The 16,242-nt window shown below is 38.6% G+C and overlaps 1 protein-coding gene across 18 annotated transcripts in view; it reads right to left on the bottom strand.

Annotated features, from left to right (window-relative positions):
- Window positions 1-16,242, bottom strand: part of RGS7 (regulator of G protein signaling 7) — a 261,529-nt gene that overhangs the window by 78,824 nt on the left and 166,463 nt on the right. For all 18 annotated transcript variants that reach the window (XM_074579998.1, XM_074580004.1, XM_074580005.1 and 15 more), the window contains exon 5: window positions 4,980-5,086. In XM_074579998.1, the coding sequence (XP_074436099.1) occupies window positions 4,980-5,086 (107 nt within the window). The remainder of the gene's footprint in view (window positions 1-4,979; window positions 5,087-16,242) is intronic.

Here is a 16,242-nt window from a genome sequence, read left to right as displayed (position 1 = left end):
ATCCCAGGCAGAAATAATGCTGCCAGATTTTATCAGTACACTTTTAAGGCACTTTGTTTAATTGTATCTGTAATTTGAATAAGCAGCCAGTACAAGTCAGCAGCTAGAGAAATAAGGCTTACCTAGCACTGCACATGCGATCGTAGAGCCATTAAAGCATTCAGAACAAAACAGGCTGTTACAAGAATCTTTATGGTGTTGACAGAAAACATGTACAAATGCATACTGTTTGTCTTGCACTGTTCACTAATAACATTAGGTAAACCTAACCACAGAAATCCATAATCCTTCTGTTAATAAAGTCATATGAAACAAAATCCTGTAATGTAGCACATATTCCGCACTAAACAAATTGGCAGCAGCCGCTGCTATGCATCGTGAGCAATTCTGTGATAAAACAAATAGATCTGCTTTAGCCTTACCATAAAATTAATCAATAATAATATCTGAGCTAATGAAACAGCCACTTGTAAAAATCAGTGTTGCCCATCAGCTTTTATAAAACGTGATTAATTTCTATGCATTAAACTGTATTACCGAGGAGGGAAATCATTAAGCATCTTTCAGCTACCCCTTGTTGATAGTAATAAGAAAAGAATTGTTGCTTCTGAAGCTGCTCCACTCCATGAAATGTTTTAAAATCTAATTACTGGGGTGGGGGAGGAATATTCAAATTACCCATAAACTTTCCTTTGCACGTTATTGCTATTCTTCTCACAGCAGCAGGGAGTCTTTATAAACCGCAGAAATCAAGTCTTTGATAAGAAATAGTTATATACAATCTCAAACACCTTGCATGATGGATGGCAGAATTCACACTCAGTTTTACATTCATTGTAGTTGACTCAAATGATCTCTTGGTAAAGGAAAAGGGTAAGATCGCTGGTCTAGCACTATCAAGCCCATAGAGGAAGAATGCCAACAAGTAGTGCTCCATGATTAGTTCAGAATTATTAAAAAAGAGGTTGAGGAAGTTGTAAACAATAAAGATTTTGGCTCTGTGACTCCTCTTTTCTAACCTGGAAAGGGGATGAGCGAGGCTGTGGACAGTGGCTGGAGAGCTGTGATGTTCAGTGCCTCGGTATTCAGAATGGCCAGAGGCTGGCCAAGGACTGAACCGAGGTAGCTACTCGAGCAGAGCTCACTCAGAGAGATACGGGAAGCAATATAATTCCACCTGAGACACAAGGATCCACAACACTTCACATTCTACACTATTTTGCAGCAAATATATTCCAAGATCCTTACAGTGATTGCTATATATTTTTATCCCCAATTTAGGTAGGGGGAAACAAGGCCAGAGATGTTAAATGCATTTGTCAAGAAAGTGCTCCCAGTGGTAGAACAGCAGAAGACATCATAGGTGAAATCATCATGCCAAAATCCATGAGTTTTGCTACTATCTTCACCAGACTCATGTTTTCACAAGAAACTCTTCTCATTTTCACTTTTTTCTCAGCTATTTATGCCTCCCATCTTAAAAGTCACAAAAAATCATCAGAACCTAAACTTCATCTCTGAAAATTAATTTATGTTAAATCACAAATGAATCTCATCAAAAATGGGAAGGTGATTATCACTAGCCTCAAGTATCCTAGGAGTTTTTTTGAAGGCAAAAGATACTTGGAAACATTATTTTTCACTATGAACATTGAGACATTTGTACGCACGTGTAACTTGCAGAAGAAATCAACGGATCTTTCCCTGGGAGTCTGTTATAGAAGTTTAGCAGCTGAGAGGACAAGTTGGGCATTCCTCACTAGAACAGACCTATTATCACTCACGTGGACACAGATGAAAGGTCTCAGTGAGCAATGCCTGGCTCTAGGAAGATCTGGCCTCTAAGGTGCATGTTGCTTTTCTTATTTGGGCCCCTCACACCTATTTGCTCTCAGGTGGAGGAGGGCAGTTAGCAGGTATTCAGCTCCTTGTTGCGTTCCAGGCTTAAATTACTAGGAAAAGGCAATGCAACTGGTCAGGATCATTCAGAAAGTATCACCAAACCTGAATTTTCTGCTTTGCCTTCTTGAGACTACTAAGAAATGTCCTCTCTCTGAGTAAGGCAATTAATATTTAGATCCATCCCCTTTGAATTAAATTGTTATCACAGAAACTAACCTAATTACATCTGAGTAGGTCAAAGAATGATCTGGAATGATTTTTTTATTTCTAAGGCCACGTTATTTAAAAAAGCAGATACAACTACAATTTTACAGCCCTCCCGATGGCAAGAGTAGTAAATGAAAAAGCATAATTTTGCCTTTAAAAGGGCATTTGCACAAATGAAGCACAATCTCCACTGCTTTTAGCTATTTCTATACAACAGAAGGTTGTTTAAAACAAACTGGAAGTAATTTTACTGTCAGGAGGGAATGTGTCACCCTTTGGAAAACAAAGAATGAAGTGCATGGAGATTACTGTAGCTAGCCTGTTTTTGAGAGATCAGGTTTTTGGATTGCAGACAGAGATTTCTCTGCAGGGTTGGCTTCTGAACTTTTCAGTGCTGGCCTGTGCACAGTTTTCTCCTTCTATTAAAATATCCAGAAATTTGTGAATCCTGTCCAGTACTCAGGGTGTCCTATTTCCAAAGCACCTGAACAACTATTCTAGTGCAAAACTCACACTTTTACAGTCAAACTTTTCTCATCTTCCAATTTAACAGCTTCAGTAACAGATTTTATATTAGCCTTATTTTGGTGGGGAATGTGGAATTGTAATGACATAAATTCTGCTGGTACAACTCCAGTTAACAGTATGACACCACTATGAATTTTTTCTCATGCTGTACATTATCAGCAAAAATTGCATTGTTCTAACATTGCTAGCACAGGAATAGCAAAACAAAAGGTACCACAGAGCAGCAAACAGAATACTGCAGATATATACTGAGCAACACTTGAGGAAATTATCTTATTTCATATGCACATGTCAAATAGGTGCCAAATTGTTAACTTATGTAAATCAATCGATACCATTTTACAGTTTACCGCTCACTGAAGCTTCATGTCCAAACATGTAGACTCCAGACCTCTTTGAGAAAAGCCCATGGCAAGGTAGCTGCAGTACTCTCAATTGTTCACGGTGCAGCTAATTCTAATCTATATTTTCCTTCAGTTGAATTATCATTCTAGCAGAGGTGCTCATTTCCCATGTTTGAGATAGCAGCAGGCCAGCAGATGTGCAGAATTCAATGACCAGCACTCCTATAATAAGTCCTATTCTCTGCAAAGTGAAGTCCTCGGATATTTTGTCCTTCTGGCCACTGCTTTCTTGGCAGAGACAAGCCAAGAACTGGAGCCTAAACCACTCTGTGATTTCTTCCCACTTCTCACTTACCTCATAACAACATCAGTGCCTTTCCCTCAGCAGTAAGCTCCTTCACCCATGTGCCATCCCTCTCTTCTCTATACTGAACACTGAGGAGGATGAAGCACCATGAGAAGGAAACCTTTTCCTTCAAATCCTCTATCCAGGATCAAAGGTAACTGTGGATCTAAGGGAGGAGGCTTGAAGTGACTGCTCATGCAACTTACCATCCTGCTGAAGGACAGGCTTTTTGCACTGTATGACCCACAGGATCTACATATGAATATATGATAATATTGTGTGCATATATGCAATAATAATTCTCTTAATTATAATAATTCTCTCTTGCCAGACTGTACTGTACATATTTAATTATATTCACTCTAAGATTTTGGTTTAGACCAAATACTATGAATGTTTCTCTTCCCTTATGTGTGTCTACAGAACTGAAGCCAAAATATTGATGAAAGTATAATACAGCAATTAATCTAACACAATGTTTGAGACTACGATCGGTCTCCAATGTATTACAGTTTTCTTCTGCATTTTAAATACCACAATCTCAGTTTTATTTTATTCTTCATGGCTTCTTATTTAAACAATGTTTAAGACAAAGCTTAGGCTTAAATATCCTTCAAGACAACAGATATTGTTCTACCAGATATTATTTTTCTGTGATTATTTAACACAGCTAGAACTAATAGAGCAGGATTACCAAACTATGGTATTCATATCATCAATTTCATAGTGATAATTGTCATATCTTTTCAAAGCAACAAATATCTAGGGAAGATCTTGGAGCAGTTGCTGGTGATACCTACCAGGAAGACCACTAAGTAGGAAGAGCAATACAGAAGATAACCACCATTGTCAAAGGTGGCACATGGCAAGCAAAGTTAATTCCTCCTCTAGAATATATAATCAGATACTGCACAATCATATTTGTTTCAAGTCATAGGTGGTATTGCTCTGCAAATTTCTAGCCTGCTATTCATTATTAGAAAAGCAACACTCCTGCTGCCAAGCCCTTAGTTTGAAATCTGCTATAATAAAATACAACTATGTAGGTGTCTGAATAATATACATGTAGGTATAGGTATACATATACATACATATATATCCTTCCAGCTTGTTCTGCAGCATCTGCATGTTTGTTGTATGTAATGGAACTGACAGAACAATGCAGAAATATGACTGCACTTGTTTCAAGAATACACACTACTTCAATACTACTCTGTTACCAATAAGGAATTCCTCATATAAGGAAAATATAAATATTACCCTCCATTTTTTATCAGATTTCTGCTATAGGCTTAATTACTAAAATACCTTAATTTCCAAATTAAGACTATATTAGGAATAAGAGTTAGTAAGAGAATTTCCTTTACTATATTTCCAAATACTAGATTAATTTATTTCATGAGACGTACTTCCACACTTAACATTATCACACTTTTTCCAGGGATCAACATGGTCACTATCATCTTAACACTTTACTGACTTAATTTCTAAATAAAATCCTTCTACTACTTTTTTACTTTAAGGGGAACTGACACCATGTATTAGGTTACATAAGAGACAAAGTATGGTTAAAATCTGCTGTGAACCTTTGTGTAAGTCCTTTAATATAAGTCTCCATTTGTGTAAACCAAGAACATATTGAAAATACGTACCTGGAATCGATAAAAGGTGCCATCATCCTTTAGCGTTAGAACATGGTCTGAGATTGGAAAGAAATAGCCATGTGCTGCCATCAGTGTTCCCAAATGTAGAGCTTCCACTGTTTGAAGAACAAAAGAAAGATAAATTAAAAAAAATCAAATAACTTCTTTTCAGCAATTTAGTTTTCTTGCTCAGATTCACCCTAACTTCTGCAGATAACCACTTGACTCTCAGTCAAGGTCCTGCCATCATGAAAGTGCTGTCTTTTTCTATGCAATATAATGATGCAACTAAAAAAAACCCTTTACTCTCCTTAACAAATGGCTATTAGATGTCCCATTTGTAGCTGCAGTTCCACTACTTACATCAGCATTAGCAGGCAGCTACCACAATCTTTACTCACTTGTTTTGAAGCTGAAAACAGCTATCATTTTTATCCTGATGGTGCAGCCTGCTTTTCCTCTTCAGAACAGTTTCAGATTACATGATGTTAAAGTAGTTGATTCCAATTGCATGATATTTTCCTCACTAGCTTTATCAGAACTACAGTAAAGGATAGAGATTTCCTTAAAAGTTTCTCATTACTAGGAAAATAACAAAGGATCACAGAATCACAGGTTGGTTGAGGTTGGAAGGGACCACTGGCGGTCATCTGATCCAACCCCTTTGCTCAGGCAGGGCCACCTAGAGCCAGTTGCCCAGAACCATGTTCAGACAGCTTTTGAATATCTCCAAGGATAGAGACTCCACAACCTCTCTGGGCAACCTGTGCCAGTGCTTGGTCACCCTCACAGTAAAAAAAGTTTCCCAGTGTTCAGAGGGAACCCACTATATTTCAGTTTGTGCCCATTGCTTCTTGTCCTGTAACCGGGCACCACTGAAAAGAGCCTGGCTCCACCTTCTTTACACCCTCCCACCAGTTATTTATACACATAGATGAGATTCCCCCTGAGCCTTCTCTTCTCCAGACTGAATAGCATCTTTTCTCACAGGAGAGATGCTCCAGGCCCTTCATCATCTTCATGGCTCTCTGTTGGACTCTCCCCAGTGTGTGCATGTCTCTCTTGTAGTGAGGAGTCCAGAACTGGACACAAACAGGATAATTTCAATTCACTTTAATGAAAAAACCCATAATATGTAACAGCTAAGTTTATATGTGCTCTGTATTTTCAGTGAATCACTGTCCAGTACCAGTCCCTGAAGTCTCTCGCTCAGTATTGTCATTATTTGGCTGACAAGAACACAATCTTGTAGGAAGCGAACAGCATTAGTTAGAGTCATGCTCTTGTTGCAGTATTTAGTCTCTTTACCATATTTCTTTACCGACCTTGCAACTCCAGTACATATCCCTAAAATAACGGCACAACAACTTCTGCTATTACATTAAAAATTTCCTTTTTTAGGTGGTGGAGTCTCCAACTCTGGAGACATTCAAAGCCCGCCTGGACGCGTTCCTGTGCAACCTGCTCTAGGTGACCCTGCTCTGCAGGGGGGTTGGACTAGATGATCTCCAGAGGTCCCTTCCAACCCTATGATTCTATGATTCTATGATTCTATGATCTGACCAGCAGTCACAGCATCATCGTGCAGAGAGAAATGTGAGTCCTGATATCTGTGTTCTTGCTAACAATCACAGAAAGAGGGATTCACTTATGCTTCACCCATTATTACTTTGGATATGAGAAGGAAACATAGGTTTATTTATTCACCCGTACTTCATCAGCATCCCAGAAAATTCCCTCTTTCACCCTTTTGCTCACTTGGAGACATCCATTGGTATAGGAGATAGGATGTGGGATGGGACATTTTTAAGCTAACCCAAAGCCAGCAGGCATGTGAAAGGAGCAAGAAGGGGGATTTGGACAGTACTTAACTGAGAGCACATAACCCTACTAGGGTTTATTTGATACACGATAATCCTTGTGACATCTGTGTTTAGCAAGCTCGTCTCTTCCCATCCAGCAGAGCCATTATTTAAGAAAATCCAACATACCCTCTCCAGCAGTGAGCTCTCTGGCTTGCTATAAAATGTTACAATACTGTTAATAAGCCTTCTCCCAGTCGCAAGCCTTCAAGAAATCTCTCTAACAGAAGGAAGGCAGTTGTTTCTCTTCTGGTGCTTGAGAGGTCTGCAAATCCCCATCTGAACTTCATCTTAATTAATATAAGTCCATATATTGTTGCTACTCATTTATTTCAAGCCACTAAATTCTATTATCCCTTGGATCGGAAATTTTGAATCAACACTTTCTGTAGTGAGTTAGCTCCTGAGGTTCTTTTCTTTTGGTTCATTTCAGTTCATTTCATCTACCTTTTAATTTTGTTAAGCTTTTCTTTGTTTTTCATACTGCAACTTATTGCCAATTCAAAAAACTTTATTTTTGCAGGTATTATGTATCTTTGTGGGTTGAGAGAAACGCAAATGGAGGAATGTGCTGACATTTTTTAGAGAAAGGATTTCTTAGACAAGGGTTACAGGGCTTGCCTGATGCAGATGAGAGTGCATTCTCTTCAGATTTAGCAGAAACTAAATAGGCTCCAGATTTGTTTCATGTTCTTCCTGAATTCTGAATTATAGTATTTTTCAAAAGCACAAGGAGTTCACATTATTCCCCCTTACCCAGCAATCTTTAGACCACATCTGGACTACTATGTCCAGTTGGGAACAATACGTCTACCTCAATACAAGACAGACATTAACAAACTTGAGTGTGTCCAGTGGAGGGCCACCAGGATGGTTGGGCCTGGAGCACTTCCCCTGTGAGGAGCAGCTGGGGGAGCTGGTCTTGCTTAGGATGAAAAAGAGAAGGTTTCAGGGGTGCCTAGCAGCACCCTTCCAATGCCTAAAAGGAGATTACCAAATGACAGAGCTAAGATCTTTGTGGAGTTGCATGGCAATAATAACTAACTAACTAAACAAGAGACAATGGTAATAAACTAAACCAGGTATGACTCTGACCAGCCAAGCAGCAGAAAAGGCTGCCCAGAGAGGCTGTGCAGTCTGCATCCTTGGAGGGTTTCAAGATGTGAACAAAAAGTCCTGGGCAACATGTTTGACCTTACAGTCGACCCTGCTTTGGGCAAGGGGTTGAACTGGAGTGCTCCTGTGATCCCTCTCAACCTGAATTATATTACAACTCTGTGACTCTAAGTGAACAGAAAGGAGCAGAAAACAGGGATGGAGACAACTGGAGAAGAAATTATTTGCAAGCTCCTGCCAGAACAGCCTATAATCCTGGCAAGGAGTAAGAGCTTATTATTTCTCTTGCTGACCACTGAGTCATATATGCAAGCATATAGTCACTGCTAGTTCTCTAGGTAAAAAATTAAGAGAACTACTTGGCCTTCTCCAGAAGCCAATTAAGGTTACTCAAGATCTGAATTATTCCCACTATCTCTTCTTCGGTTACGTATGGAGATTAAGCTGGTTTTAGGCTCACCTCAAGCAATCTTATTCAGCTAGGATGAATCTCAATGTTAAGGTATCTCTCTTTCCCTTTAGCCATTAAGAGTTAATAGGGACACATAAACTTGTCACATTGCTTCTTTTTTCCTTCAGCTAATAGACAATTAATTTTCATTTTTTATGGCTATCAATCCAGCAGCTCATTCCAGCATTGCATAAATATAAATGCACAAATATACTTTTTTAATAACAAACGAAGATCCACTATAGCTCACACTTGGGAATGTGAGCAGTATCTTCTTTATTAAAAGAAAAAAAAAAACCCAAAGAAAAGGAAAAAAATGCACGTGGCATAAGACTAAAGACATTCGCTTGAAAGTCTTAACACCTTCTCCACTGATATAATCTGACAATGGGGCAACTGCATAATCAAAGCATTATCAATAATCTTTGCAGAGAGACAGAGTAACCTATAAATCAAATATGGCTCGAACAGGTGAAGAACGTCCACAAAATCGTAACTAATTAATAATGACCAGAAATCTGTAACCCTTCCTCACACCAGACTGGCAGGGGACTAACACTGGTGTTCTCTGCACAGCAGCAGTAGAACTTCTTCACAGAAAGGAAACTCAGCTCTCAGGAGGTTTCTAATCTCCAAGCAAGAAGTTGTCCAGTGTATTACAGACACAGCAGAGGCAACACTTTGATCTACATCTCAATTTGCTAAAATCAGACTGAAAAATAAATACTGTAAGAAGCCAAAAAGTAGAACAGTAGGGTTTAGGAAACAAACCCATGAGTTTGAAAAGGAAAATGTAGCCAGCAGCAGGCTAGTCCTACATGCCTAAATGCCTAGAAGTTCAGTTCAGACAGCTTCTGAATTCCCCAGCTATTCCTGCATGTGAAGTTAGGGGATTTTCACTTAAATAAGCCCCTTTCATCTGGAAGAATGGCAGATGGAGATTAGGAACATCAAAAACTTCTATGAAGTGCATTAGTTAAAAAAAAAAAAAAAGATTAAAAATAATTTTAAACATAAAGGTTCCCAGGTAAAAAGAGTAATGTTTATATGTATTCAGAATACAAATTCTACAAAATGGAAGGATATGGACTAAAAGCAAGAAAATCTGTATTTTTGGACAGCAAGTGTACACAGACACACACAGAAATGTGATATTATTTCTCAATCTTCAGTCACTGTGTGTAAGAATACACAATATAAACTACATTCTCAGTTACACCCAGATAGCTTCCCTGAGAAAGCATAATTCAAATCGCAGTCGACTGATATACAATGAATAAAAACTGCAGTTAGAGACATCAAGCAAAAAATCGGAGGGACACAAAGCTCATGGAGGTGTAACTGGTAGAACAGAGTAGACTTCAGCTTCCTCTGGTCTTGACTGCTTGTTTTGGAGACATCAATTATCTGAACTGAGGTTGTAAGAATACTTCCTAGCAGTGATACTGCTGAAAAGTGGAAGAGTATATGCAAGAAACAAATTTACTCAAACCACTGCTTTAATTTTTTATAGCTAAAAAAAGGACAGCATGCTGCAGGAGTTGCAAGTTATAACAGCTAATGGAAGAGAAACACCTCAGGTGAAAGACAGAAATACGTCTTTATGAGCCTGGTGCATTTCAACAAAATATGAAATATTTTATATAAATTCAAAATGTTGCTGTGGGTGTAGTTTTGATCCGTAATGTGTATGCTATTGCTGGGCTAAAAGCTCAGAAAAAGCTTAAAATTCCATGGTTTGCTCTGCTGTTGACCTTTATTTAGCTGAGTGGGTGAAGTGAACAACACATGTATATAGGTTGATTAGCAATCATTTTTCTGAGAAGTAATATTGCCCAGCCATCTGCTGTACCATTATAAGGAGAGTGATCTTGATGGATTAAATGCTAGTCACATTTAATATACTTTGTTATACAAGAGAGTCAGACATTTTCAATGCTTTGGGACAATGAAGACCCAATGAAATCTAAAGAATAAAAAAATCCACCCTGGTTGTTGAGTTTTCATTTTATTTTCTTTTTAAACATAGCACAGTTTTCTCCTTACTGTAATAGCTATTGTATGGATTGATGATAGTTCGTTCATCTTAAATTGCAGGGTATGGTAGTATCAGTGGAACAAGTTGTTTCTTCTGATAACATCCACAGGAGGGGACTAAAAAGAATGGATGTTCCTTGATTTTCTTTGGAATAAACATGTTTCTGTGCCTTAAAACCCCTTAAAGGATATGTTTCCAGTGATAAGAGTGGATTCCACATTTTCTTACGCATCTCAGGGCTTTAGGTGATGTGGTCTCTATATCTATCTTTCCTCTGAATTCCATAAAATGCTTTATAGTATCATATTATTATAGTTAGTCTCGCAACATCTGAAGTGGCTTGCAGTAATCTCTGAGGGACTGAGGAAAGGAAAACAGGGTGTTTTCCCAACCCTGCTCTACTGTAATATGGCACTGTTCAGAGTCTGGTTTATGATCTGTACAGCTCTGTCCTGAAGACAGATTTCCTACAAGGAACACAGTTTGGGATGTTCTGTGTCCTTAAGATTGCTATATGATGTAAGTGACAGTGTAAAACCCAAACTTGTAATTTTTTCATTCACTTTTTGATACAAAAATGTCAAACAAATGAAAACCTCCCTTTCCATCAAACAATAAATTGTTTGTTATTCTGGGTTATTTTTTTAATCTAAAATCCATCACAGTGCTGAAGTGCACTGCTAAGACACACAGCTGCCTGGAAAAAGTATTAATGAGTCAGAACTTCACAAGCACACATTCATTTTAAGTGTCGAATGCCAAGACATTATCACTTACTCTCACCTCACTCCTGCTGTCATTTCATTGCCAGTGTGAACACAAGCTGCAAAGGATTAACTTTAAGTTAAAGTAATAAAATACAACCTGCTTCTCAAGCTCACACAAAGCGTAGGAGAGACTCATTCTCTGGGCCTGACTGTGGCATTTAAAGAGGGGAAAATAAAACAGCTAGAAAGGTTCTTGAACACCAACATCACTATAAACCTCTTCTTTTGTCCCATCTGAAGGATGGAATTTGCAAAGGAAGTGGCACTCAGTGAGAGTCATTTCAGGGAAGGCAAAACAGTCGGTGAAGGAAGAGGTGCTATTTATCCAAACACAGTTAAAATGAGATTCATGCTTGATTCCAAGAAACCTATCACAAACCAAGTCATCTATCACCATAGCAACTTACCTAAATAGGTAGGATTTTGATTGTCCTGTGCTAGACAATGGCTGCTGATGCCACCAGCGGGCCAGAGGCATTGGTAGGAATATCGCCCAGCAGGTAAGGGGGAAAACCTATCAGAGATGTGCCATGAATCCTCATCTGCCCAAGGAACGGTAATGTCCACCCTTACACTCTGAGCTGATCTATAACATACAGTGTCACTTCTATACACATCCCACATCTAGAGACCATGATGTATATCTGAAACATTGACTACTTTGTTCACAAAAACATCCAGCAAACCAGGGACACCCTATCAGTCTCGCCTTATGTGCTCACAGGATGTGGGTGAATTGGGACTGAGCTAAATGTGTGACATAACCCTGGAAAGATTTTATCCGGACAAGGTCAACAGAAGTCATGCCACTTTGAAAGACTGAACGAAAAGGGAAGCTGACCTATAGCTTCTTGACAGAAAAAAGCAAACAAACAAACAAACAAAAAGGCCCTTCTTCACTCACAGAAGAAAAAAAAAAGAGAAAGAAAAAGAAAAAGAAGAAAGGAGTTATCAAAAGGAAGAAAAAAAGAAGTTAGTCCTTGAAAGAGAAGTTGCATTTAACTGTTAGCAATACACAGACCTTCCTCTTGAAAACTTTTTAAGTATTGTCTGTTAAATTTTTTATATGATGGTTTCCCACTGGATTTCAGCTGATTCACACACTAGCTGTTGCTACCTCCTACTAAAGCTTGGCTTTTATTCTCTTAATAAAATTGTATCTTGAAAGACAGACCCCTGAGACCTCAAAATGTAATGACGTGAGGTGAGCACCATAGTTTTTGTGTTGACAACAAAAAAAAAAAAAAGGGAGTTGCAACTTGAGGTCTCATGAGACAGACAAATGGGGAATGAGGTGCTGGCATTGAGCTGTGCTATAACTTCACCTCTGAAATATTTGCTTGGTGTGTCTGTTTGGCATACTGGAAATGTGGAGCTACACAGGGTGGAAGAAATCCAATCAAGCTGCAACTATTGGGTAGACTTAACTACCAGGGAAAACAGAACACGGCACAATTTGGTCACCAAATAAAAAGTTCATTCAGCACGCGGCGATAAAAAGAGGCCTGATTGCGTTTAAAATTGCCTTTAGTTTCACTGTCATCTCTCTCCTCAATTTTTTAAATTGCCTACAAATATCACACCAGCAATCAGGCCCTCCAATGGGGGAATTTAGCTCTGTACCCACCAACCCAAGTCAGCATTTATAAAACATTTCTTATAATTTCACAAGTACTACTCTCGATTTTTTCTATTTTCAGTTTTGCAGAAATCACAGAGTTTTTTCTATTTTATTACTGATGTCTTTTCTCTCTTTAAATTGAAATGATAGAAGGATGAAATCCAGACTCCTCTGAAGTATGGGTTTCCCATTTTTCCCAATGGCACTTCCTCTCAAATGGCAACTTTTTAGTTTGAGCTTTGATTCCCATACTTCTTCAGGGCAAAATACAGAAAATCAAAAACTGTGTGTCTTGTTTCCCCTAATGACAGTCTGAACTTGTCTTCACAAGACACTTCACTCATTCCTCCCTCCAGTATGACACTCTGTGCTAACATATACAGTCATATGTGCACCCTTTTGAGCAAACCTGCTAAAGACAAAATAAAAAGATATTTACAAAAAACCCCATTACTGCAAATACCATACTTTTGAAAAGTCTCTCAGATGAAATCTTATTGCACAATTTCAAGCATCTGTAGAACACCCAAGATATTCGACATAGATTACATCTACTTAATAGTAGAGATATTATGCTATTGTTTCAGGTTTTCTTGTATACTGCTTCGCACTTGCTGTTAGTACACCAGATCTTCCTACTTTCTTCTCCTCCAGTGGCTGGGTCTGCAGATGTGTGATCAAATTGTTCAGGGCGCAAATGTTCAGTGGAGAATTATGTGATACATTCTCCATGGCACATGACACCCAAGAACTTGTACAAGCAAGTGTCAGCCAGTGCCTTGTATGATAACATGTTTCCCTGCTCACAGCACAGTGTCACTGCTTCTCCCTTTCTTTGTCACACTCCAGGCAAGGCACAGCCAGCTACCTGCTAACTGCCCCCTCAGTCAGCTGTGTTTGGACATCACAGGCACAGGAGCAGCCACAATAGCACACTCCAAGCATATGACCAACAGACACTACCACAGCCAGGTCTGTGTCTGGGGTGGGGTTTCAAAGAGGAGACCCTTTGTTTAAGGCTTGGCAGATCCAGGGCACGTAGCTGGTGCGGTTCATGCACCACTTGGATTTGTGGCCAGCAAAAATCACAGGTTTTTTCAGTGCACAAAATATTTGTTCCTGAAGGATCTACAGAAGAGAATATTGTTGAATCAGAGGGATGTCAGCTAATGTGGAGTTTCTGAAGTTGGGTAAGGTTAAGCAGTAGGTAGCACTAAACTCACTGCTATGATTACTGCTGGTTAAGATGAATCATGACACTTTTTTAGTTTCTAAGTCTGTTTTGATATCAATTGCTACTACATCAACCATTAATTTTGTATCATTGTCATGCATTGCTATCATAATCACAGAACACCCACTTATGACCAGGCAGTTCAGATAATACAAAGAACATACAGCAGCAGCAGCTAGAAAAATAACTGCCTCTTTCACTGTACTCAACACAGTAAAGGAGAATACAATCCTCTTTATAACAATTTTCATACCTCCAGCAAACTGAGAGCATAAAATGCTGAAAACAATGTATTTCTTTCAATGGGAAGAATGCTGTGCTTTTAAAGTCCAGCAGGAGGTAAGAGCTTTATAAGTAAATTGGTGCCATTGAGACACACATCAGGGAAAAATACCATCAAAGCTCAGGCAAGGTAACAACAAAGAGTGTGTGGAGGTAGCTTTCCAGAGAATAACATAGGAATACAACTCTCCCTGTGATCAGATACAGTTATCGGGGATGCATATATACAAAATACAAGGTAGTTATTACAAACAGGATCACTTTTAGAGAGTTCTCTTCATCCGTTATTTATAATTCATTCTTTGACTGGCAAGTAAAATATACTGTGCTGCCCACATCAAAATGAAAGATGAGAGTAAACTTTGCAGATGTTGCAAAACTCTGTTTTATGCCATTTTTATAGTCTGAATCACATGTTCCTATTGTCATACCCCGCCCCACATGCCCACTTCTCCCCCTTGCACAGGATTACACAGATAATCGCAGAGAACTGTCACTTCAGCCAGATAAACTCTGCTATTAAAAATGTAGAAATACTGACAGACACTAACAAGCAAAAACAGCTCAATGAAAAACCTTTCATAAGGGCTTTTTCTTTTCCACAAAAAGAGAAGAGATCTCTGTGAATGACCTATTTCTTCCCTAGTGGCAGAATCTAAAAGTAGAAGGAAGAGACAGCACTGATGACAACAGCAGCAGCAAAAACTATCTAAGGCTTTAGAAGAAATTGATAAAATGAACAAAAGCATCTAGCTAGGTCAACATAATGGTCACTCTGTGTTTTAAGGCAAGTCAAATACTAAATTGCTGAACTGTTCGCTGTAGTGTGCAATTTATCATTTAAATCACCCTCAGTACTAAAGGAAAAAAAGCTGGAAAATGTGTTTTCTGGTTTTAGGAAGACATCCAGGGGAAATCTGGGGAAAAAAAAGATGAATAGAACAGATGGCCATACAGACAACATGATAGGAACTATAATAAAGCATAGAATTAGCAAAAATAAAGTTACATGTTACAGAAACGGAAGACTCGGCACACCTTTTATTGGTGGATGCAATGTCTCACAACTCTGAGTGTTCCTATGTGGAACTAGTGAACATATAAAGTCATGAAAATCAGGTTAACGTATTACTTTGGATTTCCAGGGGGCTCTTGGCATGATTCCCCCAAACGTTTTCTAAAGGAATTAAGCAGATCTGGGATAGAAAGTCAGGGAAAAAGCAATTTGTAGAAAGACAGGAACAAAGGTCAGACACAGTAGATCAGTTATTGCACTGATGGGGTAACCACTGTAGCTGTGTTTAGTAGATCCTGAACTGTTCAGTATCATCCTAAATTATCTACAGAAGGGCGTGACTGATGATATAACAAAATTTGCTGAAAGTACATCATTACTGAAGTACTGAAGTAAAAATTGTGAGGAGATGTAGAAGGACTTCAGGGTACTGATGCACTAGACAATACAACAGCAGGTGGAATTGAATTTTGATAAATACCAAACATTTCAAATAGGAACCCTCCCTCCCCAAGTTCAGAAGTCCAGTAAGGGGCTGCAAGTTAGCTGCTGCTGCTGCTCAAGAAAAACTGGAACCACTGTATATGTTTCTGTGAAAATGTCTGCTCAAACCTCAAACAGAACATAATGAATTATTAGGAAAGAAATAGAAAACAAACCAGAAGAAACTGGTAGTATACAGCATAGCACACCCACATCATAAATTCTGAGCAGAGTTCTGGTCATTTCATTTCAAACTATATATATATATATATACACATACACATTAAAAAATCACAGGAAGAAGGAGGGTAAGAATTGTAAGAGATCTATTGAAGGCTTCCATACAAAAAGAGATATCACAAATCAGAAAGTGGACCATGAAGAACAGCCATTACAGCAGTCT

The sequence above is a fragment of the Larus michahellis genome, chromosome 3 (genome assembly GCF_964199755.1).
Source record: "Larus michahellis chromosome 3, bLarMic1.1, whole genome shotgun sequence".
In the NCBI taxonomy this organism is placed as follows: Eukaryota; Metazoa; Chordata; class Aves; order Charadriiformes; family Laridae; genus Larus; species Larus michahellis.
This window is presented reverse-complemented; position numbering and strand designations above follow the sequence as displayed.